Source organism: Morone saxatilis, unplaced genomic scaffold (genome assembly GCF_004916995.1).
Source record: "Morone saxatilis isolate NCDOM2014 unplaced genomic scaffold, NCSU_SB_2.0 Contig5, whole genome shotgun sequence".
NCBI lineage: Eukaryota > Metazoa > Chordata > Actinopteri > Moronidae > Morone > Morone saxatilis.
The window spans coordinates 12972578-12997145 of NW_023340095.1; the positions used below are offsets into that span (position 1 = coordinate 12972578).

The 24568-nt window shown below is 37.6% G+C and overlaps 1 protein-coding gene across 5 annotated transcripts in view; it reads right to left on the bottom strand.

Annotated features, from left to right (window-relative positions):
• Positions 1–12570: 12570 nt before the first annotated feature.
• grb14 (growth factor receptor-bound protein 14) overlaps positions 12571–24568 on the bottom strand; it is a 30385-nt gene continuing 18387 nt past the window's right edge. For 4 of the 5 annotated variants that reach the window (XM_035676288.1, XM_035676289.1, XM_035676292.1 and 1 more), the window contains 12 exons: positions 23871–24027; positions 21968–22089; positions 21720–21794; positions 21438–21575; positions 20286–20396; positions 20076–20171; positions 19656–19718; positions 17875–17991; positions 17356–17425; positions 17189–17276; positions 16497–16590; positions 12571–16353 (listed from right to left, as the gene is read on the bottom strand). In XM_035676288.1, coding sequence (XP_035532181.1) covers positions 16207–16353; positions 16497–16590; positions 17189–17276; positions 17356–17425; positions 17875–17991; positions 19656–19718; positions 20076–20171; positions 20286–20396; positions 21438–21575; positions 21720–21794; positions 21968–22089; positions 23871–24027 — 1278 coding nt within the window. In that variant the 3' untranslated portion in view covers positions 12571–16206. Of the gene's footprint in view, positions 16354–16496; positions 16591–17188; positions 17277–17355; positions 17426–17874; positions 17992–19655; positions 19719–20075; positions 20172–20285; positions 20397–21437; positions 21576–21719; positions 21795–21967; positions 22090–23870; positions 24028–24396; positions 24563–24568 lie in introns of those variants that run through there. The other variant, XM_035676290.1, reaches the window with a different exon arrangement.

A 24568-nucleotide genomic window follows, 5' to 3' on the forward strand; every position in this document is an offset into this window, starting at 1 on the left:
GCAATGCTTTACTGATTTAAGTATATGTCTTATTTCATGGTGTATTCCTCCAAGACAGACTCATTCAAATTTCATGACCATCCCTTAGTGGTCCCATTATTATGTATTTTCTACACATCTGCCCATAATAGTGAATTAAAGGAGGGTGAAAGAATGGTCAAGCTACCACATCATTAAAAAAATCCCAAATTCTAGCATTCGGTGGAAAAGAAAACACAAAGTTCACAGTGTTAAGGCAAAGCTTGGTCATGGTTAGGAGAAAAAAACATCCTATAAATTTCTGATGGAAGCTTTGTTCTGCTGAGCTCTCTATAAGATATAAAATATGAACTAACTATGTGATTATTAATTGGGCCCATTGTAATTTGAGGATTCTGGGCTGCATATTGTTGGCAGCTCTCCACGGGGTCTGTCTGTGCAGGAACGTGTCGAGGGGGTACCAGCCAGGATGCCTCAGCCATTTAGAGAGCAGCTTGCCACTCGCGCATCGGCATACCAATGAGTGGGGTTAAAAAGGCACGGCTCCTCTCACAGACGGCCCTCCTTCTCCAGCTCGGCTCCAAAGGGTCTCCACGGACTAATTTCCAAAACCACCTCTTAATGTAGGCTTGTGTCAATCACCTGAACAGACAGCTTCATCCCCTGATATGGAGTAGTCACACAGCAGAGCCAGGCAGACCAAACGAAATACAATAGTACAGTAGCGGTCATATGGAAAATAATAGAAAAAGCTCTGTAATGCTACATCATATATATATATATATTACCTACATTACAATGCCTGAATCAAATTAAATTAATATCATAATGATAATTATTATTTTTTAACATACATTTGGAAACAAAACAGTTTTTTAATTACACTTTTGTCACCATATTTTTATCCAGAAATATACAGAAATATGTGCAACAGAGGATTGGATTTTTATTGACGCATGCACATAAATACGGAGGATATGTACAAAATCACAGTTCTCTTATCCACTGTTTTATTTGTGTTCGTTAATACATGTCTCAGCATATTTAAAAGCATATATCAAACTTCCATGGTAACATTATCATCAGCATTGTGGTTTTTAATACAATACTGAGGAACATTCTGGCACTAATTACAAATATTTCAGTAAGTTTTGACTTATTTGTGTGTGAATTTAGAAGAATTAAGTATAGGGAAATTCATATTATAGCTGATGAAGAATCTTAGAATCTCTTATGAGCACTATCAGGGTCACAGAAAAACTTGCTTGTAAATCGGCTGCTGTACAATTTGTGTGGGCTTTTTTGTTGTTGTTTGTTTTTTGTTGTCATAATGAGCCTAATCGGTAGATAACAATAAGGTTGACTGGGCTATGAGTAAAAAGCCATATTTATAGTACAAATAGAAAATTACAGTGGTCAAAAGATAAAATAAACATTTAGGTAAACGGTAAAACATGAGGTTTACTGTGTTTGTGCAGCTTGAATAGAGATACAGCTGTCATTTCTGATCCACAAACAACTACACACTCCACTTAACTCCTAAACACAACTTATCTCACACTTCTACTGAAACCCTTTCACGCTCTGGCTTCTCTGAACATTGAATAGCTGAGAAACCATCCCTCATACTGAGTTTTGCTTTTTGTGTTACAATCCAAGATGACATACGACACGAGAAATGATGAGAAAACTGTGGGGAGGCTTCCAGTAGATTGATTCTCCCATCGCTTCATTCTTTTCTAGTTAGTCTTTTATTGGCTACAAAGGTAGAGTCGTTGTGAAGCCGAGTGAGAGAGGAGTGAACCAGCCTGCCCTGTTTAATCCACGGGGCATTGAAGGAGGGTGATCACTTCTTAAGAGCACAAAGGCCTACAAGGAAATCAGTGCAGTCTATGAGATCCCAAAGCTGATTTAAAGGAGAGATGTCCCAGCTTGGGCTCCAGGCCTTTAACAGGAATAAGGCCATCCTGTACAATAACAATCTAAGGCTCCATAGGGAAAGCGCTATTCATGGTCAAATAAGAAGATCTCAGATTTGGATGGAAACCTTGTGTCCCTTATAGAAATAAAGACGTTTTCTTCTTACAGAAAGAAAAAGTGATATCTGAATTATTCATTCAGTGCATCGTATGATTAAATTCCAGATTTGTGTAAAAAGTCTAAAAGTATTACAGTTCGATGATGTAGATATAGTGTGTGTATCATACATTTCCAATTACATGTACAGTACTTACAGGCAGGAAGGAAAATCCTATGAAGTATTTTTTTTCTCTTTCTCTTACAGGCAGATCATGTCCATCTTTAACCAAAACCCTAATCATAGCGGAGCAGCATCAAAATGAAAACCTACATCTTCCATTTAGCCTCAAAGAGGGAACAGAAGATAAGGGTATTATTTATATGACTGTGTGTTTTACTGAAACACAAAGCCATCAGATGTAAAAAAAAGATTAACGACACGACAGTTGGCTGGACGGCCAGCGGCAATTTTAGGACATAATCAGTGTTCTAGGTTTTCCTGCAGCTTTGTCATCTTTATTTCAAAGGCATTGATTGCACTTATGAGCTCTTATCTACCTGATGATGTGCATTCATTCACACAATGTTAACATTATCCCAGACTAGTAGTTAAAGTTTACTGTATGTAATTTGTTGAAAATAACCCATGTGGACAGAACTAGCTTTGTTGCCAGTACAGGCTGAGGAGCAGGAATTTTGCACTAAAGAGCGAGTGCAAAATTAATGAAGGGGAACTCTGACTTTTAGTCAATGTAAAAATTTCATTAATGTTATTATTCAGTCACCTCTATGGTCCTGAATTTATATCATAGAGACCTCATGTGTTGAATCTTGATTGCATGTATTTCCATTTCTTCAACATCAGGGGACCCTGAGAGCTGAGAGAGGGACACCTGGGATGCTCTGTATGAGAAAGGCATGAGCGACATTAGTGCATGTGAGTACTGAATATCTTTTCTGTGTGTGGCACCCTACCAACGCAGACCATTAACTTACCTGTAACGCTCCTATGTGTCACATTACTTTATTTGCAAATATGTGTTTGTAGAATCTTTTTATTCACATGCCGTTGATGGATTATAATAGAGGATTTTGACGAATAAGACAGGCCATAAGTATTTAAGTATAGTTAGAATAAATTTCTTAATGCAGCATTTATTTAATATATATATATATATTTAATCCATCCCCCTTTATGTCACATTCATGTGTTAAGACATGAAAATAATTTTAGGGAGAATCCATGGCTACATTGGTCGTACAGCTGGAAAGAAACAGATTAGTGCAATATTGCTCGACATAATGACATTTGGTATTTTATTCAAATGCATTAGTACGAGGAGGCATAGTTAGAACAGGTGACCTCACTAAGTAATGCCATTTGATGAGATAATTATATGGGAATCCGTATAGACATACTTAGTGATTTGGGAACAAACAGAAGGAAAAGGACAGACATTTTAATATATAGTAGCATTGTGTATAATCTGCCTTGGACTCTCATTGATTCTTAGTGTTCTTCAGAGAAATGTGTCCCTGCTCCACCCAGAGTATGATCATGGATAAAAATAGAGCCAGATAGTGTTTAATTGACAGTGGTTTTCTCAAGAGACACCACTTCTGTATCAATATTATAGCACACCTCACAAACAGAAATCAACTCAAAAAGCCCCTTGGCCTTCAGTTTTATATCCTCAAACTCTGCTTCCTTTTTCAAATGTTTTACCTTCACAGAAAAACAATGAATACTCAGTACTGTCTATCTGTCTTGGTCACCTGACCTGATCAGCTGTTTGTTAATCCCAACTGTCTTTACTGCAACATTTAACTGAAAAGGCTCTGTAAAATAATCAGATAAGATCATAATGACAATAATGGGCAATACTGTTATTTTATCTCCCAAAGTGTTGTGTAGCTACATTAAGTTTTACAGGTTACCATCCTGTAACTCCCACTAAAAAGGTTATTGAGAGAACAGAAAACAGAAGACAACACTGTGCACTTTATATAAGTATCTCATTCTAAAACGTCTAAACTGTTCCAAGCTCAAACCATTTGTACTCACCATATGATAATGGAAACTGCTGGGCCTACTGTATGTAAAATCTCTAGTTTACATTGACGTATTAGGTGTTTATGCCAAGTAAAAATAATATTATATATGGTAGCCAAAACTCAAGACTGGTTCATTCATATAAAAAAGTTATACATAGATATATATATATACATATTTCACATATCGAACTTTAGATTGTGTAAATTATGTATACATGTGTGTTAGCAAATACAGTTAACTGAGAATTAGTTTTAATTTCTATGATCTTATTTTGATGAAAACGGTGCTTATTTTTGACTATGATATAACATCAGTGCACGAGAGGGTATTAGTGTAGGGTAAAACGTCAATGTGTTACTATGCCTCTTGTCATTTAAGCCATCATTCAGATGTCCCCTGTAGATTCCAGTGAGCAATGCGTAACTGGTTAGGTTCTGAATGAGTCTTGTATGACTCAGTGTACACAGCCTGACAATGGTCAAAATATTCGCAACTGCTGGAAATCTTAACACTGTAAGTGAAGTACATGCCTTTGCTTTGGGGAAATAGTCCTCTGCCAATTGTGCTGAAATTGCGCTATCCTTATCTAAAGTACTGCTTCATAGATATGAGGAGAAGCCTGCAAAAATACAATGTCAAATCTTTGCAATTTCAATTTCCTGTGACATGGCTCTCCATGGAAAAAAGGGGGGCTGTTTTTTAAGTGCCCATACACCTAGATTGAAGAGGAAGGTACAATATTGTGAAGTTATGTTTTTTACACCCTCAAAATAGATCAATTGAACAAAGAACACAAAAATAAGTAAGAGAAATAACTTGTCAAAATGTAAATGTGACAGTGTACGTTATGATTACATACTACCTCATCCTCTAAATGACCTCAGCCATCATTGCCCATTCACTTTGCAAAGGTTGACCAGGTGAAAAATTGTCAGTACCATGACACCTATGAAACCATGCAGTAAGGGCTGGTTTGAGGTGTACAGTATACAGCAGGATACGAGTATTGCAGCATAAAAAAAACTATTTCTTGAGCAGCAATATGTAACTCGGCAGAGCAGCAAGAACATAATTTATTTATTGACATGAACATCTTTATTTGCAGAACAGTGGCAGCAACATTCTGTGACTACACTTTTTGTCCACAGCTTCATTTACAAGTGTATTTGCAGAGTATACACTATAGAGAGAGTACATGCTATTCTGTATAGCCAAAAGTATGTGGACACCTGACCAAAGTATCACCATTGACATAGATTAATTATTTGTGAGATTTCAGGATGCTGGCAGGCTAGTTGTTGCCCCCTGTTTTCAGTATTTGTGCTAAGCTAAGCTAAGCTACTGGCAGTAGCTTCATGTTTAACAGATGAGAGTCAAGTAAAATTTTATACATAGCACAAAATCACAAATTTCAATTTGCCTCAGGGGGCTTCACAATTTACACATCACTCAACAGCTTCTGCCCTTAGACCGTAGCTTCAGGTGTTATTATCTAACTTTTGGCAAGAAAGCAAAAAAGTATGTTTCTTACATTTTCCCTTAAATAAAAGTGGATGGTGCAGCACAACTAACAAGCCAGGTTCCTTCATTTTGGGCTTTTCTGCTTTTTCGTTCTCTCAAAGGTCAGCACTGTCAAGTAGTGGCAGCATCAAAGTTAACAAAGATTGCAAAGCTGTGATGAAGGTATCAACACATGTCCAAGTATGAAGTATGTAACGTTGGTCAGGTGGCAAGAGGTGGTCGTATGTGAGAATTTCTATACTTAGGTAACGTGGTGACAATTGAATCTCAGCTGAGACTGAGAAAACTGCGTCTGCTGAGGAAGATTATGTGATGGGGTTAAAACCTCCAGGAAAAAAGCTACGTTTTGTTTACAACAGCCTTGTTTTTTGGCCAATTGGGGCATTGTAACAAGCTGTAAATGCCACATTCACATATTATCACGTGATAAAGACCAACATCACCAGAGAAGCTGCCATAACACACGACCATTACGCATTGGTTATTTATAGCGCCCGTACCACTAATTCATCACGTATCTATAAACCATCACCGTGGTGATATCTCATATCATTATTAAACGTCAGAAGGATGATACATTTTTAATCTATAGAGCTCATCTTGAAACAGACTTCACAAAGTGCTGTGAAATTCAGGATAAAATTAAAAGAACATTAACAGGGAAATGATGGCTCAACTATAGATGTATATGAATATCAAATATAATAGATATAATTAGAAGACTAGGTAGACTGCAAAAATAAAAACACTGTTTTACTGTAAGGAAATATCTTGCTCTTTAACTGCTAAATGTTCACCTTCTAGTTAACTTTGACAATCTTTTTTTTTTTTTTTTGTTAATTTAACGTTTGGGAAAAAGGTTTTCATTTTTTTTCAGCTAAACAGCCAAAGTCCATGTGTTTGCTTGTGCATGTGCATGCTCATGTGCCGATGATGTTTTTAGTACCAAAGACAAACTGCCATCCACCAGCATCAGACACACAAACATGTATACACAGAGTCTATGTAGCTAGTAAATTCTTATTGCCGTGTTTCAGTCGTTGAAGAAATATGATAGCAATTACTCCACCACCATGTTAGTTGACCACCTCTGCAAACCATTACACATAAATATGTTCTGATCCCTGTGTTCAACAGTCTGTTATGGACAAAGATGCCTTCCTCTCCTTTTAGTGTGCAGTCATGTCTGAGGTCATGGCCATTTTGTCCATATCCCATTTCTTAGTGTATCTTTAGTAAGCCAAGCAAACCGTGTGCTGTAGCTCAGACTGAGGTCTTTCTCTGTTGTTGGTATATGTGGGTCAAAGAGGAATCTTTTGAAAACAGGAAGATAGGAATACTGCCCAACACTAAATGAAAGGGGTTTACAAAGCTAGAACTATTCTCTTAAATGTCTGACCAGAGCAAACTGATATTCAGTGGAAAATACTCTAAGTGCAAATATTATTGCACCTGCTCCATCACTTTTGTACCTTTATACACACAGAAGCCTCTGGAAGGCAGTACTGGACTGAGATTCAATTAACTTGTGTTATAATAAGGGGCAAAGACTGGGAGTTAGCAGTACACAACTAAGGTCCAGAGCAATGATTGACGTTAGCCTCCATTCAACCTCAGCATGAAAGGAAGCGCTAAGTAAACAAATAGCATGCTCTCAGAACCATCTCTGTGTATTAAATTGTCTGAAAACACTCTTTTTTCCCCTTCTTTTTGGTAACATCAAATGGTGTTTGCACACGGTTATAAGGTACCATTGCTGTCTACCGGATCAGTGCTGGAATGTGTATGCATTGTTGCTTGTTGATGAATTGAATAAGTCTGTGAGCTGTGCTGTAAATCTCTGAGTTGAAGGACGAGCTGTATCTCATACTAGCCTCTATCTGGGGGAAGAGAAAGCCTCTGGGCAGTGATAGAGAGGTAGAGAGGACAGTGAAGGGACAACTGGTAATTTAAACTGTATCTTATTTTGAATATATTTTTTAAAGGAATAATAACATTATCCTCGTTATCTTTGCTTTTTTTAATGTTTTATTATTTGTATCAGAAATGGCGACAAATACTGACTGATCAAGGTGGGCTTGCTCAGTGTCATTGTACTGTTCTTGTGTTCCTATAGAAATTTGCAGATAATACCCTGAGCTCCAGTGACAAATGGGTTTTTATTTGTGCTGAATGAATGACAGTGTCAGATCCTGTCTCGAACCTTTCATGTTTCACTTCGCTGCACATTTCACAGTCCTTCCCTTTCCTTACAACAGCCACAGAATATATTAATCTTGTTATTCTGGTGTTTGGTCATGTTTGGGAGATGTACGTGTATACAGCGTAAAATAAACACACACACACACACACACACCTACACACACACACACCTAATTACAGAGGCCAATACTGTCATGTTCATTGCAACATTTTCCCATGGCACAATGCAAGCTTTTCTACCAGGGCATCACCTGTTTGAAGAGATTTGATTTAAATTTAAATTATTAATGTCACAACAGTAACTTGTACCAGTGGTGGAACCACTGACACACATTATCCTCAAAATAAGCCTGTGAAATGTATTTATACTGTGGAACCCAATGCTCTTAGCTTTAACAGTAAGCCAGTCAGTCAGTTAGTGTGGCTTCACTATTCGACAGTGTCAGTGGTGGTTACTGTGAGTCAAGTAATCGGTGGGGTGTTTGTATTCAGTGCTCATAAACTATAGTACTACTACTACTATATAGATAAAATTTAAAAAAAACATTTTACAACTTTACATAATGCTTCATATGCCTCCAAAAGTAGTATTTATTTACTTCTTTAAAGCATGACTACAGGACAAGTCAGGACTAGGTAAAATGAGGCAATGTCATATAAACACTCTCGGAAAGGTCTGGTGATGATTTAGCCTCAGGGGGCAACAGCCAAAGTTTCAGGGATTCCGTTGTAGAGAGTGGAAATCCAGAAAACGGATCATGGATAATCAGGCCAAGACCTCTGTAGTCCGATTAGCAACTTGACACACCCAGTCCCAGGTGTCCAGGGCAGCTTGGCTAAGCTAACTGGCTAACAGAAGCTCAGCTACATTTTGCAGCAGTGACTTTACCGTACATCAGGAAACTCTGCAGCCGAAGGGAAACAAGAAAACATTTTCTCTATAAATTATGAGCCTGTTTCACCAAAATCAAGTCCCGACCAGGAGCCACATAGTGCAAGAACTGGCATATGGGGCCCAGAATGGGAATGACAGAGACACTGTGCACCCTATTACAACAGTGTAGCATCAAAATGATTCTGAAACTGTAAAGTAAGGAGGGGCCCAAAACAGGCATCGATCAGTATTAGAGGGCTGATAAGTCAGCAATGTCTCAGCTCTGCAGAGTGAAGACAATCCCATCTACTACAACATGACAGAATTTTATAAGTAATTGTATCCTTCTTTATACTTCTAATAAAAGAATTATCAAGAAATTATAAAAGGTTATTTTAAAATAAATATATAAAAATTATTATAGATGACGATCAGAGTGGACTAAATACACTTCATGGTATTGATTCTTCTCTGTGCATTGAATTAGGCTTTGTTAGGAAATTATTTCTATATAAATCAGTGAGACTATTGTTTTCTCACTGTCAATTTTAAACTTGTATTTTACTTTATTTTCTATTTGTTTACATTCATGGTGTACAATTTACATTTTCGATTTTTCCATTTCCAGCATGATTTAAATCATTATACAACACTTTTATTTTTTATTTCTTTCACTCTTTTGTTAATCTTTTAATAATTTGTAATATCTTACATGCACACAGCTGTTGTTTGACAACAAACTCTGTAATTGCATCCTCTCCATCACCATAAGGACCATTAAAACAATTTGAAACACTGATAGCAGATACTGAGTGCCTCTGCCAGCTCTCTATTCTGATGAGCAATCATCGACATTTTCTCCAAAGTACTCAAACTATCTATTAATGAGTAGATCTATCTTAAAAATGAGTAGCTATCTAGTATAAATGCTGTAGGGATAGAATATAATAAATTGTAAATACATTATATTGTGTGTGTTTGGATACTTTCTGCCCTCTTGTGGTGGTACTTTGCATAATGAGACACATTTCACATCAGCTCATCAGTAAGAAGATACAAGTGACCAGAAATTAAAGGATTTAATAAGATAAATATAAAGACATGCAAAATGTAGATATATGAGGAAAAATAACAATAAGAAGGATTTTTATCCATAATATGTACTTTTGTAAAAATCTACATGAAAGAGGATTAAATAATTTTGGATTGTATATAACGTTTTTGCTTTATAAATTATACAGACAACTGTCAGTGTCATATTATGTAAATTCTTGCCCAGTGTAATTTAATTACAATTAAATATTTAGGTTCTTGTTTTGTCACATTTGTAGTGTGCCACCTTGACTTGTAAAAATTAAAACTGAAGATTTTAATAAAGACATCAAAGTAAATGTACAAGCAGAATAGATTAACATAATTTAGAATTGACTGCATGATACAGTAACACAGATCCTCCCTGACTCTGAGCCAGATTAGACGGAGAGTGAATCTGTTCACAAATGCCCAGCAAAAGGTCAGCATGGTATTGAATTTTTTCAAATATTTTTCAAAATACCTCCTGGCATTGCAAATATTTTTGACCACTGCGTAATACTTTGGGGAAGGATGAATCCCCACTCCTCCGTGCCCCCATCTCTCGCTCTCCCTCTCTCTTAAACACACACAAACACATACACACAGATACCACTACACAATGCCTGCCAATCTGCACCGAAAAAACACCGCTCTGGGTTATTCATCGATTGACCATTCAAATCCCAACATATGCTGCTCTGCTTTTATTCCACTGTGTTCTCTGAAATGGACCATTTCCTAATTCTTCCACAAGGCTTCCTACTCTGTTCAGGAGTCACTCGCACACCATGTAAATGAGAGAAAAAAGTAGGCAGGAATGTAAATTGATCCAATACGTGTGTAAATGTGCTCGTGCACGTGCGTCTGTGTGTGCCACTGTGAACATTTTGACCTATTTTGCAGAAAAATGCAAGGACAATATATCATCCTAAGTTCTGCTCTGTAACCTTGAAGTAAATTGCCCCATGATATATATCATGTTGTTTTGAAGTACTTTTTCCCAACTACATGTTATGGTATGAATGATAGCAAACACAGGATAGTGAGTCTGAGAGTTTGGGTCTACTTTTACAGTGTACGATAATATTCACCCCAAGTGCTGCACTGTCAAACATCTCAGCTTTACTTTGCTTTTCATGTCTTTCTACCTTTAAAGTCAAAAATGTTTGTCTCTCCGACCCCCTCCTGGTTTTACCCCTGTCGTTTTCCTTTTCTTATCCATCCTTTTGATCACCTAAAACATCAGTCCATCACCACCAGAAGCTGTGGTTTATGTCTCCCTGCTGTCCACTGTCTGCCTTCCAGGGAGAGCTCCTCCCCGCTGAGCCGCTGCCCGTTTGCCAAACTCAAGTGTTTGTGGGAGAAGTGAGCAGGTTTTACATGGAGGACTGCCTTAATGTTGTTCAGTTGGTGGGCAACCACACAGGGCGCTGCACTTCAGATTCACTGTTTGTTCATCTGTGCAGGGCCAAACTCATCCCCCCTTACTCACTCTCTCTCTGTCTCACATACACACACATTATACACACAAACACTCCTCACCATCACAACCTATATCTGTCACACAAAGAGAACATTTCCAAATAAAATAATCTGAATGAAAGGAAATCATTTATGACTTGTCAGGATATCGTCATGTAAACACTTGGCTAGCTGGGATGTTACTATTTGGTGTGAGAAGTAGAGGTATGCCTTTCAACTGGGGATTAGGAGGGGACATGGCCTCTATAGGGCTCCCTCAGAGCAAAGCCAGTCCTCCCATGTTAATTTCTCAAGGTCAAAAAAAACCTCTGCAATGTTTCAGCTTTGAAGGTGGACTGAAAATACAATAACAGGAACCCCGCTGTATAGAGAGGAAAAAAGAACACTGATTCAATACAACTGCTACATCTACCTGTTTGCTAAGATCAAAGAGGCCAGTTAACAGAGGTGTTTCAGACCGAACAACAAAAGACAGATATGTCTGCTTAATGTGAGTTTATACAGGACTTGGTGTTAAATGAAACTTTTGTCTTTAACACAATAAGAGCAGTAACTCATATCAAAGAAAAAACAAGCTGATATGCAGTATTACTGTAGTTTTAGTCTTGTCCTTGTTGGCTCAGTTCCTATAGGAATAAGCATTAATATGACCATTCATCACTCACTGTCTTGAACAGTTATTTTACAAGCTGCACTGTCTAGGTCTAATTGAGCTACTTTACATTGTAATAAGGCAACAAAATGCACCGGATTAAAGCAGACCCTGTTCCCTTATGTATTTAAAAATAGGGCTTTGGAAAAAGCTACATTGCGTGTGTCTCGCCTTTTGAGATTTAATGACTATCCTGTGACTCCATAGAGAATTACTGCCAGTAATTGATTATTAAAACTTGAAATTGCAAACCACATCCATTATTTGACGAGTGCATGTGTTATCCTTGTAATTAACAAAGCTTGGCACTTACCATTTGCCAGTTCCAAGACCCCCAGAAAAATATATCAGAGGTTAGAAAGGCGATTTATAGAGCAAGCACTGTCTGGGCAATTATCTGAGACATAATACATTACCAAAGATGCTCAATACACCAAGAAAATTCCCCTTTACACCAACTGCACAGCCACGGTCTCGATGCTGTGTGTAAAAACATATGAAGCTTTAAATTTGGTTTACAATAAATGAATCTTTATGACTGCTGTTTTTAAAACGCCAAAGTATTATCTGCATAAAACAAACACTCGTCATAGAGCAGAGAAGTATTTTTAACTGCATATGAATGCCAACCCTTACAAACCTTGCTGCTGCAGTGTCAAAAATAAAAAAAGCACTTGAATATTAAACAATGTGCAATTGTTAGATTTTTTAAATTTATTTATCATAAAAGCCTAGATTTGTCAAGTTAAACAGCAAATAGAGGATACACTGTATGGCATTTAACATATTTGGGGAGTTTTGGATCGCAGCCAATACCCATAATACCTTCACGTTACAAACAGAACAAAAATACAAATGTATGAGCATCCTACCTGCGTGACCTCCCCTGCCTGTGGCTTCTGATCTATAATCTATTAAGACAAGATGATTGTTATTGGCCACTGTCTGTGAAAACTGAATGTTTATTACTGCAAAATGACAATACAGTAAAAGCACCACTGAAACTGTGCAATGTACCACACACACACACACACACACACACACACAGTCTACAGTTTATGTATGTATTGTGTATGATTTGACAAGGTAAAATAATTAGTCCAACACTGTTTGATGTCTTATTTAATTTCACCCTTGATCTGTATAATGTGTGAAAAACGGAAAACATGAAAATCTTTCACTTATTTAATATTTTGTTCTTATCGACCTATGATTATCTTTGCTCCAGTCCACTGTGGCCACTGCAGCTACTGTAAAGAGCTGTTGGATTTGCTTCTGGCTTTAGATAGTCCAGATGGGAAAGCCCTTTGCAAAGGAACAGTTAAAGCCTCTAACCTTCACTATAGTGCATCCCCTAAACAAACCTGGCCTCATTTCCTCATAGACTGCCTAGATTCATACCCAAGCCCAGATAATGCCCTTTTGTGGATCAAGAGCAGAGAAAACAGCAAGGTCTTCACTTCATTGGAGATAATCAGTAATTGGCCAAAGCCAGTAAACTGAATACAGACAAGGGGAATACAACATGAGGGGCATTTAAGAACAGAGTGAAGTTCAAACTCTCAAGTGCAAAACCTGAAGTCATAAGAGTGAGAGTGCAGGCAGGAGTAAATCCAATGTAGTGGTGAGAAGTGCTACAAACAGTGGTGGTTGTCCATGAGGGCCCGAGACAGAGCGGAGAGAGGCTTTATTTACTGGGAGAAATGCTGTATCCACAGGCCGTTTGGGCAGGATAGAGCTGGATGAATTCATTAAAGGAAGCGCAGTCTCTCCCAGCTGCCATCTCTCCCCCTGCAGCCAGACTCCGATCAATGGCAGGAATACATCCAAAACAACATTTAGCACAAGACCTCGGAAGCAGGGGTGCATTTAAGACTTCTCTGTGTGCGCACATCTCCCCTGGATGTGAACACTGTTTCAAAATGTGCTATTGAAGTAGAGCAGGGGAGGTATAGGGGCAATGTGTTTGTATCACAACAGAGAAGAATGTTTAACACAAATGCTTCAAGACAAGACACCTTGCCGTTCACTGTTATGTAGGGAACCAAAATGATGTCCATTACAATTTTTTTCATATTCCATGGATCCTTGAAAGTCAGTTGTACATTAAAATGCGATTACCTTAAATTCATTACTTGCACCTGAAATATTAAATGACTAACATCAGTGCAAGAGCAGGCACACAGGGACTGTTGCTGTTGTTAGTGTAAATACACTCACTCATGTATATATACGTGTTTCTTAGGTAATTCTTTGAACATAAAATGTCAGATGTTCAATACCAGGGAAGTCTTGGTTGCACAACTTTTAAAGTAAGTTAACTTCTTTAAAGTTCTTCCATCTTTGACACTTTTTATGTGTATTATGTAATTTAAATCGCACTGGACACATGATTTCAAACATAAACCTGGTCAAGCAAAAGCAAAATGCTTCTAGTACCATCTAGTGGTTATAAAAAATATTTATGTGACGCACTGTGGAGAAATCATAGACTATGTATATGTATACATACACTGCACACAGAATTCACTAAATCATACTTGACAATGTTAAGCTAATGTGTTCCGTTCACAGGCTATATAGTGTGACTAAATTTAACTATGTGCTGGATCTCATTAGAAAATTCTGACTTATGTATTCACAATAAAAATCTTTCTGAGCAGAGAAGCACCCCACTGTGTACTGATGAGATGGCTCAGGTGGACATTTCAATTTATAGTAAGATTTAGTGTCTTTAATTGCATTTGTATCATAACCATGTATGCCCTATTTACCATACAAAGACTATAATGTATACTGCATTATATTTTAAATAAAGGCTGAGTTTATCAGCCTAGTGATCGATTGCTTCACACTGTCCCAGATCTCATCTGGGCGTCTCAGTTAAGAGTTTACTGTGCTGCGTACCAAACTACAGCAAACATGAATAATACATTGCCAGCGGTTTTTACACATTGCAAAAACCTACTAAAAATGTAGGTCTAACAGTGTGTGCACCTTGAAGCTTATTGTTAAATGTGACAATAATTCATATATATATATGCATTATATTATATTTATAGTCCATGACATTCATTGTTCAATGCACTGTTGTCCAGCTGAAAAAAAAAAATAATGAAACTACTAACAGAAGTTAGAAGATGGTCATATTGATCATGTCACCGATTTAAAATACCTTGGTTTTGAAAGCTGATCCATTATTTGCTTTTTGAAAACAGACACTGTATTTCCAGAGCAGTGGCAATAACAGCAAACCACAAGCAACCCAGGTTTTGCAAACTGTATACCTGAATCTTTGAAAAATATAAAACCTAAATTTCCATATACATTGAATTCAGATATGATTAAAATCAGTCACACAGTATTTCTGATTTCCATTTCAATGGCTTACATCTAAAAAATTGTGAAATATATTTTGCTGCTCTTGCTCTAGAGTGAGCGCACAACAAATTTCATGTAATACAAACATTTCATTGAATTACATACATTTAAAATGAATGCACAGTGCAGGCTAGTGAGGTTGTGTGCCATTTCTCTCCACCTCTACCTTACACCTCTCTCTTTCTCTCTACAGCAGTCTCAGTCCAGCTTACGGGGCATGCACAGTGACACTTCCTGAGAGGTCATTTTATCTCTCAAATAGAAAACAATGATCATTTTCTTTAAAAAAAAAAACAAAAAAAAAAACACCTGAATACTTAGAGATACAATGACAATGAAAAGTAAGATAGCTTAGTTTTACTCAAATTTAACAGGACAGAGGAGTTGTGTACTACAGCATGACATGGTTTCAAATAAGAAATTGATGCCCTTGTTGGGATTCAACCATCATTAGCTTTAACAGACCTGGTAATATATAGTTACTGTATACATACTGCAGTTTCAGTAAAAACTCAAATTCCAGCTACCGTATTTCATTTACCAAGAAAAAAGAAAAGAACTTTCATTGGTGTCACGATGTTAGAATCACAAGCTGTTTGCAGTACACATTCAGCTCTACAATATACAGTACAAGTACCGGTAGTCAGATTTGGACTTTGCACAACGGATTTACCGCCACATATGGGCACATTACAGGGCCAAAGAATAATGTTCACCAGACAAAACTGCACATCATCTTCAGCACATGTAGTCAGTTATTATACAGTCTATTGTCAAATTCAGATTTCTCAAAAAGGAAAAAGTAAGGACGATAGTGGATCATAACAGTGGTTTCAGTTAGCATGGCTGTTCAGTTAGTCTGTATATCTTTCTTCTTCAAGGCACAATAACACATGGAGTGTTTGTCCAGAAAGGCCCCGGAGTTAAGGTGCATGTGGGCCCTCGGGGTTCTCCTGGGTCTCTTGTTCACAGGGTGATCTGGGCACAGTGGTGTTTGAGCTTGCAGGGCAACACGCCACGGTTTAGCTGGTAAAACTCCACCAACTGGATCAAGTCAGTGAACCGTGTGTGACCATCATCGAGACTGTAGAATACCTCCCCGTCATCATCCATCTGCAGTGGAGTACGAATACAAACAGAGAAAATAAATCACACAAGAGATAGGTGACTTACTGAACGTGACGCTCAAATCTGGAGTTAGTTTTTGGAATGTGAATGAAAAACTGTACATCCAAGCAAAAGTGGATCGTACTCACAGGTAAGATCTGAAAGTGTTTGATTTTCTGCATGTGGCACAGTGACAGCACAAATGTCTTAGGGTTGCTTTGGCTATCCCTCAGAAGAAATACTCTGAAAACAAAAACGAGTCCTCACTTTTACCATATTATTAGATTTCCTAAAATATAGATAACAATTAATCTAACACATCATCAAAATGTCTGTTATGGACCACTAGTTTAATTAACAACTTCTTTTTGTTGTTGTTTTGATATTTATTGGTCTCTAAATCCCCTTTTAACAATCCGCTTGTCAGTTGATGGTTAAAAAACACTTTGAATTGCATTGCATTTGTTTGAAAGGTGCTAAAAAGGTATAAAGTTCAATTGATTGAGAATATTTATTTAGCTCCCTTGTTTTTTGCATTTTGGAGATCGTCTTCCAGCATGTTGACTGATGCATGTATGTAAAGACTTATGTCACACTCCACAATTATTGAAAAAAGTATTTGTTAAACACACGTGATTTCTCTTGTGCAAAGATTTCAAATTGCATATTAAATGTATTTAACAGGCATATTACCTTTTATTAACCACACTACCATGCATGTCCTATAGAGAAAGAGCCTCACTGTTGAGGATCATGTGGTCCACCTACCACCATTACACCTAATTTCTTTGATGACACAATGTAAACAATAAAAGAGGAAAGAGGAAGAGGAACTGCTTACCCATCGATAAGACCCTGCTGAGTGATGAGACGCTGAGCTTCATCCCGAGACAGTTTGCCGTGGAACCAAGACTGAGTCAAGTGGAGGGCTGAAGCACAAAGAGAGACATTATGAATTATTTATTTTACAAATAAAAATATCAAAATAAGAAAAAGTGTTCCACAAACCTATGTTTGACACTGAGCTCTGTGATGTGGAAGGGCTGCCGTGGCCACTCAAACGATGGCAGCTTTTCCTCTGCGAGAGAACAGCCACAATGACAGTTGAAGTAATGTTAATACCTACTTCATTCTCTTTGTATTCTAAAAAGGTAATCATTTATGAGTCATTTACAACAGTTATTAGCTGTATTTTGTGGTGCTATGCCACTTTGTATAATACTCATTCAAAAATATTATGTTAACTCTTAATAATTCTGGACATTAAGAGATATAATAAGGTTGTAAATTGTAAGAGCATGTTACATTGTAAAAATGTGTTTCTTCTTTCACACCCTTTTTTTAAGCACCATTTATTTTAGAGATTTTCTCCACCGAACTTTTAAGAGTACGTTTCATTAGGTAAAAGAACAGGATAACAAATAAAGCATTATCGCTTACTAACCTGTTTTTTTTTTGTTAATAGTGTTGGGAAATGTCTCTTACTGCTGTTTCTCAGGTAGAGAAAGTTTTATGAATGTTACTTACTCTCCACGACAGGCCTTCCTCTACAGCCACAGACAGCGCCTCAGACGGGTTTTCAATCACTCGGCTCTTTTGGCCAGAGAAGTCCATGGCCACCAGCGAATTCTCTGAGATGCTTCTCTGAAATTGCACGCATACATTTAATGGTTGTTTTTGTACTGGCTGTATGAGTCTATGTTTTACTTATTTATTTTCTAAAAACTACTTTAGTAAAATATGTATGGTACAAAATACCCAAAAGGTTTTCCTTTCTTGGTTTGATTTCCTTTGTATGGTGTAAAAAGGAGGTAGACTGACATTTGATGTCTTATGGTATTGTATTGCCATCTAGTGTCTGAGTAATGTGACTCCATCTTTATCATTTCTAGATGATTCCAGACAGAAAACTCCATTGAAAAGGGATTAGAGTGGCTTTGAAAAAGAATGACACATGGGCACATTTTAGTCCTCTAAGCTGCCATATAGTGAGTGGCTCACTGCACACACTCAAGAAAATTCTTCTTATCAGGATTACCAAGAAGCTTTTAAATTACCACATTTGTTCCTATACCACCTAAGCTTACAATTTAAACGAGTGGTGAAAACAAAGTAAGCAGTGTTTACTTTGAGGACAGAGGCAATACCGTCTGTCTTAGCCATCCTGCCCAAATTCTAATGACTTAAAAGATACCCATAACTTCTTAGAAATATTTTACCTAATATTGTATCCAAATACAGCTGTTATTCACTTTTCAGAGATCCTATGAAGCAGTTTTATCGAGGTTGTATTTGTAACTAAATTAGCCGAGTAAACCATAGAAGATTCAGCAGACCGACCCTGCATTTGGCAGATTCATGTACTCCTCTATCTTTCTAGCTAATCCTCTTGGCGAGGCTGTCGGTCACATATGACCCTCCGACAGCAGAGAAGAGGTGATGAGTTGTTAAATCTGAGAGCAGCTGATCACTGTGTATTTTTAGAAAGCAGAGGGTTCATGAACATGTCCAAAAGCCATAAATAGATTGTGTTCACTGACACGAATATACTCCCAGTAGAGTCTGAGGCTATTCTGGGACACCAAACCTACATTAACACACTGAAGGTGCCTCATTTGTCCTATGCAATTAGATTACCACACTGCTATGTGTTAGCTCCAACATATTTTTAACACATGGAAATGTTGTTTTGGTCACCGGGGGCAGTGCAAGAAACACAACATTGACATGATAATTTATTAAACTGCAATAGCAAACTTGATTGCAAACATTTACCTATACATCCGACATGCACAGAGCAACATAAGCATTCATTTGGACTTTTGGAGATTTCTGGTCACATGATGAATGGAAATCCAATATTTACTTCCCTTTGGTCTTGTCTCCACCAACTCCTAAGTACATTATCAGTCTTTTAGATGCTAAATGTTCTACCATGTTCCCCAGCTAATTGCTAACATCATCAGTATGTTGTTTGGCAGATACTATAAAGTGGGTTTATCAGAGCTTCTTGGCAGAAAAAAAAGCTGCCTACTGTGGCTGGAAACAAGGTTGACGAGCACAGAGAGTTTGTGGGCTGAAAAACCAAAACAATGAGCTAAAAAAAAATAAAGAGGCCCCACAAAGACAAAGTGCAGAATTGATGTTAACTTGCTGTGGGTTAGTTACAAAGGTTACCTTGTCCATATAGTATTTTAATGTACTGTTAATATAGGCTTAAAAAGTACATTTTAATGTGGAAACCATTTAAAGCCCTTTAAAGTGAGTTACATGTCATAAAAATAAGATTCAGCTCTACAGCAGCTTACCATTGGTGAAGCCTTTTGCTTCTGATGTGGCTGAATGAAGTTTTGGTACAGCTGCATCCCATACTGAAAAACAAAAAACCTTTTAAATTCTAATCCCAAATATTTACTACATGTTCACTTTTAAATACTTTCAGAAGACCTGTAGTGTAGTGATGAAAAGGGGCAGATACAAATAAAACAGTCTGTTGTGCTGTACTGTATACTATTTATAGACTAGCAGGAGAGTGACTAATGCTCTCAACTGTATCCAGCAGATATCCAGACAATGAACATATGTTGTTGCTATAAAGAGTAGGAGTGCTAATCCAGCATCACTCAATCGTTTCTCTTGACCTCCTCCCAAAGCTAAATATGATTCTAGCACTGACTCAGCATTCTTTCTCTTAGACATCACCCAGAGTTAGTGATCGGCAAGCCAACCTTTAACAAGCGCATGGCTGTGATCCAGCAGGTCCTGGTCTGCTCATCATCCGCACAAAGCAGCCTCAAGTCTCGGGCTGAACTACCCTTTGTGGACTGGAGAAAGAAGTAACATGGAGACAAAAGGAGTTCAACATGGTGGGAATCAATACACTACTCTCTCTTGTGCTCCTTTTGTACGGTTTTGGTATTTCTAGAAAGTGGTTATACCTTGACACAGAGACCATAATCCGTAGGTGCTCCATGAAGTTTTTTGGCTGACAACACTGTGTAGACATCACTGTCACTGAAGTCCGCAATGAACTGGAGATGCCTTGGTTCCTGTAAAACATAGATCAAATCGAATCAAAGTTTTGAAAAACATCTGAAAAGCTTTTGTATGTGAAAAATGGAGACACATGTGAGGTCTTGTGAGTTTGTCAGTATGAGTTTTGCCTTTTATTTTATGATGTGCCCAAGAAAGCAGTTTACTTCAAGAAATGAATAAAGGAAAGGACAAAGGTGGAGCACACTTAAATTTAAACAATGCATATTTATCAATAAGTAGCAGCGTTATCTGACATTCTGGGTGTGGCTAAACTATAAACGTAAGAGATAAGAATACAATTAAACATATTGATTGTGGCTGTATTGAGACGGTATGAACAGCCACATTGTGCCAAAGATAATTTTACAAGAAAAAAAAAATGCACAAAGACTAGCATTGTTCTGCTTTCACATCACACACCGTGCCCACTTCCTTATATGAAGTAATGCGACAGCCGTTAGTGTCTGTGCTGATTGAGTTCTGGAGACGACATATGAATGGTAAACGTGCAACAGTAAAAGTGGGCGCCACACCAAAACCGTCCTGCACTCGACAACAAAAGGTCTACTGTTGTAGGAAACGAAAGCAGTTGAGTTGTGGTTGTGTTGGCGTGGCTGGTGCCTAGGTATAAGCTTCACTTGTCAGCAGCATTGAGAGTACAGTTTCTGCCTGGCTGCTATGCCAGCTGACCTGAGGAAAATCAAGCTTAACCTGTTCCACTGCCCTCTCACAACATGGGTGAGATATATACAGAGGATGAACTGGTGACCCCATAGTGCACAAACAGGGGACTATAATGTGTCTTCATAGATCAAGGCAATCATTTTAAAATTGGTGCATGCATTTTTATCCTGAATAGGATAAACTCCATTTAATTCAAGAAAGGAAATAAAAAAACAATGTTATGCAGTTACATAACAAAACAACATTGCATGCAACAGAATTATTTTAGTTGTGTGCAACAAATAACCCATGTAGGTAGTAATCTGCTTTTCACATTGCTTTGATTCTCCTAAAATGCATAAAAAATTCTGTAAATGAGACTTTTTACTGACCTTGGAAGTTCCCTTGTTGGAGAAATACAGCCCCGACCTCCGCAGCACAAAATAAAACTTCTTCCAAGACTTCCTGCTTTGCTCTTTGGCATGGAGGTGTCCATGTATTTCTGGACAGGTGCTGGAGTTGAGAAAGGTCTGTGTTGGGTAGAGAAATATTTGTCCATAGATGGGTGTGTGCAGTAGATTCTTAAGGTAACAACACATTTAGATAGAGGTTGAGAGCCTCACAATTGGCACCCAAGGGCAAACACTGTACTGTAAACAGATAGAATTTGATACCTGTATAAGCTGTGAGTGATCCACCATCCCATTGGTTTCACTGGATATGGAGACCATGTGATCTGGGAAAAAGTCCTACCAATATAAAGGCAACATCAGTTATTACAACACTCTTTAAACTCATAAATCCACACACTGGTGGGAATACAGGTGGGCTGGTTCAAAGAGAGGATATAGCCTACTAAACACAAAATTATGTCTATTAACCCTATCACCATATATAGAGTACAAGTTTATCATGAACTCACCAGGGGTTTCCTGAAGAATTCATATTTAGCATAATTCTTCCTAAAATACAGCCGACTGTCTGTGTCCATTCCCCAGCCTGATAGCACCTCCATAACAGACTCATGGTCTTCAATGGTTCTCTCTGGTGAGACCGAGAGGAAAAAAATTAATTAGAGGTTAACCAGGTTTTCACTATACTATAACACTATAACAAAGTTAAAGACATATTTAAATGTTCTTAAAACCACAATGCAGTGATGTCTGCAAAAGATTTCCTGACAAGAGTTGTATTCCTTTACTTTGAGTTTGATTATTAAGCTTATATGAATGTGTAACCTCTGGATGAGAGCAGCACAACATAAACATTAATCATTTCCTAGAGCGTAAAATGATTGTTGAATTAATGGAAAACCTTTTTTCGTTCAGACAGCCATGTGAAGCAGTGTTCAACAATGATCTATGAACAACATCAGAGCAAAGAAGTAAACAGACAAGAAACGTTGTCGTGATTTACATGGTTGAAGAAATAATTCAGTAAAATTGCATATGTTTGCTTTGTAAATGATTTAATTGGGCATTATTACATGTTCTCTTTGAATATGAACCCTGAGCATTGAGCCAAAAAACATCCTAAATATTGCCAAAACCATGCATCTCCAAATGCTAAACTCTTGCTGAGTAAGAGCCTGAAGCTTTAAGACAGTGCATTTTGTCAGCCTAGCATTAAATCTATTTTATTATCTGAAAAAGTCAAATAACAACAAAACATTGATGAGTGGAACAGAACAGATGGATGAATTATGTAATGTGTGTGAAAATGCAGCTGAGAAATCTTTTATGCAGTCACACTTTCTTCTCGCAGATCAGTGTTAATATATCATTGACAAATATCTTTGTTTTTTACTGTTGGCTTAATAAGAACTATATTTTATGTCATTCATACACCATTCTGCAAATGCAGGTAATGTACTAATACTTGTCACAGTATATGTTACATAAATGACTACAGCTTACAGAAAATGATTTGATGTTCATCAATTCAAAGGTTCTTTAACAGTTAAAGCAAGTTATTTCTGGAATAAATTGCAACCTCCATATTTAAAATTGGTGCACGGATTTCAAAGAATACTTGCCAGATTAACAGCTGGTGGTGCTTTAAATTAAAATGGATTAAATAAGCAGCAGCAGGTGATGTTGCTTTGAAATGCAGACCTCAAAGAAACCTCTTGCATTCCACAACAAACGCCATGCAGACAATAAAAGAAGGCTTGAAAAAGATACAGTTGGATAAAAATCTATACACCCTATTGTAGACAGTGATGTCTTCACTACCTCTCTACTAATGCAATGCCAGAGTAGCATGAGAAATAATATTCTACGCAAGGAAGATCTATAATTGATGCCACAATCAGCACAAACACCAGCTCCCCTCGTATTTGACTGATTTCTCATGTGTGACTGGACAATGAGAGTACACACTGTACACATTTCACTCCCCCACTACCTACCGCCACTCCTCTCCTCAAACCTAGCACACCTCGCCCATAGTACTAACAACATTACCATCACATGATTGATACCAGTGTATACTTTGAACATGTCAAAATTACATTTGCATCAGGTATATTTTCACCAACAGCACTTCACCTGAACTGCCTCTGCGCTTTATCTTACACTCTCACAAATGTCACATGAATTTTTTTCCTGGAGCCAGAATGCCATTTAGTACTTAGATCAACGTTTAAGTCATCATTATATTGAATGAAAACTTGCAGAAATCTGAAATGTGCGCAATGATTCAAAGGTGTGGAACCAGGCTAGATAGCCACAAATGACATGTTAATATCGCAATTTGATTTATAAATTGAAATATTACCTTTAAAAAGGAACATGCAACAATTATTAACACTGACAAAATCTTACCTATTCCCAGATGGGAGAGATGTTCAAAAAGAGTCCAGCTGTGGTCATCAATGCAGTGGTTCTTCAAGACAAACAGCTGGCAGATGTCCCGCGCAGTGATGTCACTGGGAACCTCTACTGCTCTGCTAGTGTTATCTTCATTATAAACTTTGATTACCTGCAACAGAAGCATTGAATTAACAACTATGTCAACCCTTTAGCAGAAGGGGATACTTTTTACCATTAAGGAGTACAAGCAGAGTGTTGGTTTTTTGCTTGACGTAATGCAATGAACAGTATTAAAAGTGAGGCAAAGTATCAGACAAATTAATCAGTTTGACCCACATACAGCAGTTAGGTAACCTCTGTTTACTATTGCTGTAACAAAATATTCAGAAAATTAAGAGTTGATGAAAGCACAAAAGTAGACAACAATGTGTAAAGCATGTTCCGGGATGTAACGATTTAAGAAAAGCATGTAGAAAAAAAAAAAAAAAAAACACATTGAGACATTAAACACTTGAATCCATCTGAAAGTAGCACTTACCCCCCTGTTTACAGCCAAGCTGTGTTCTGAGTTTGAGCAAGCTCTGTAGCCTATGCATGGCTGAGTACACAGCATCGCAAAAGAGAGCTTTTTGTAAAAAACATATAAACACGCATCAGACAGCACAGCGAGTGTCAGCTGGGAAGCAACGAATCTCTCTCTCTCTCTCTCT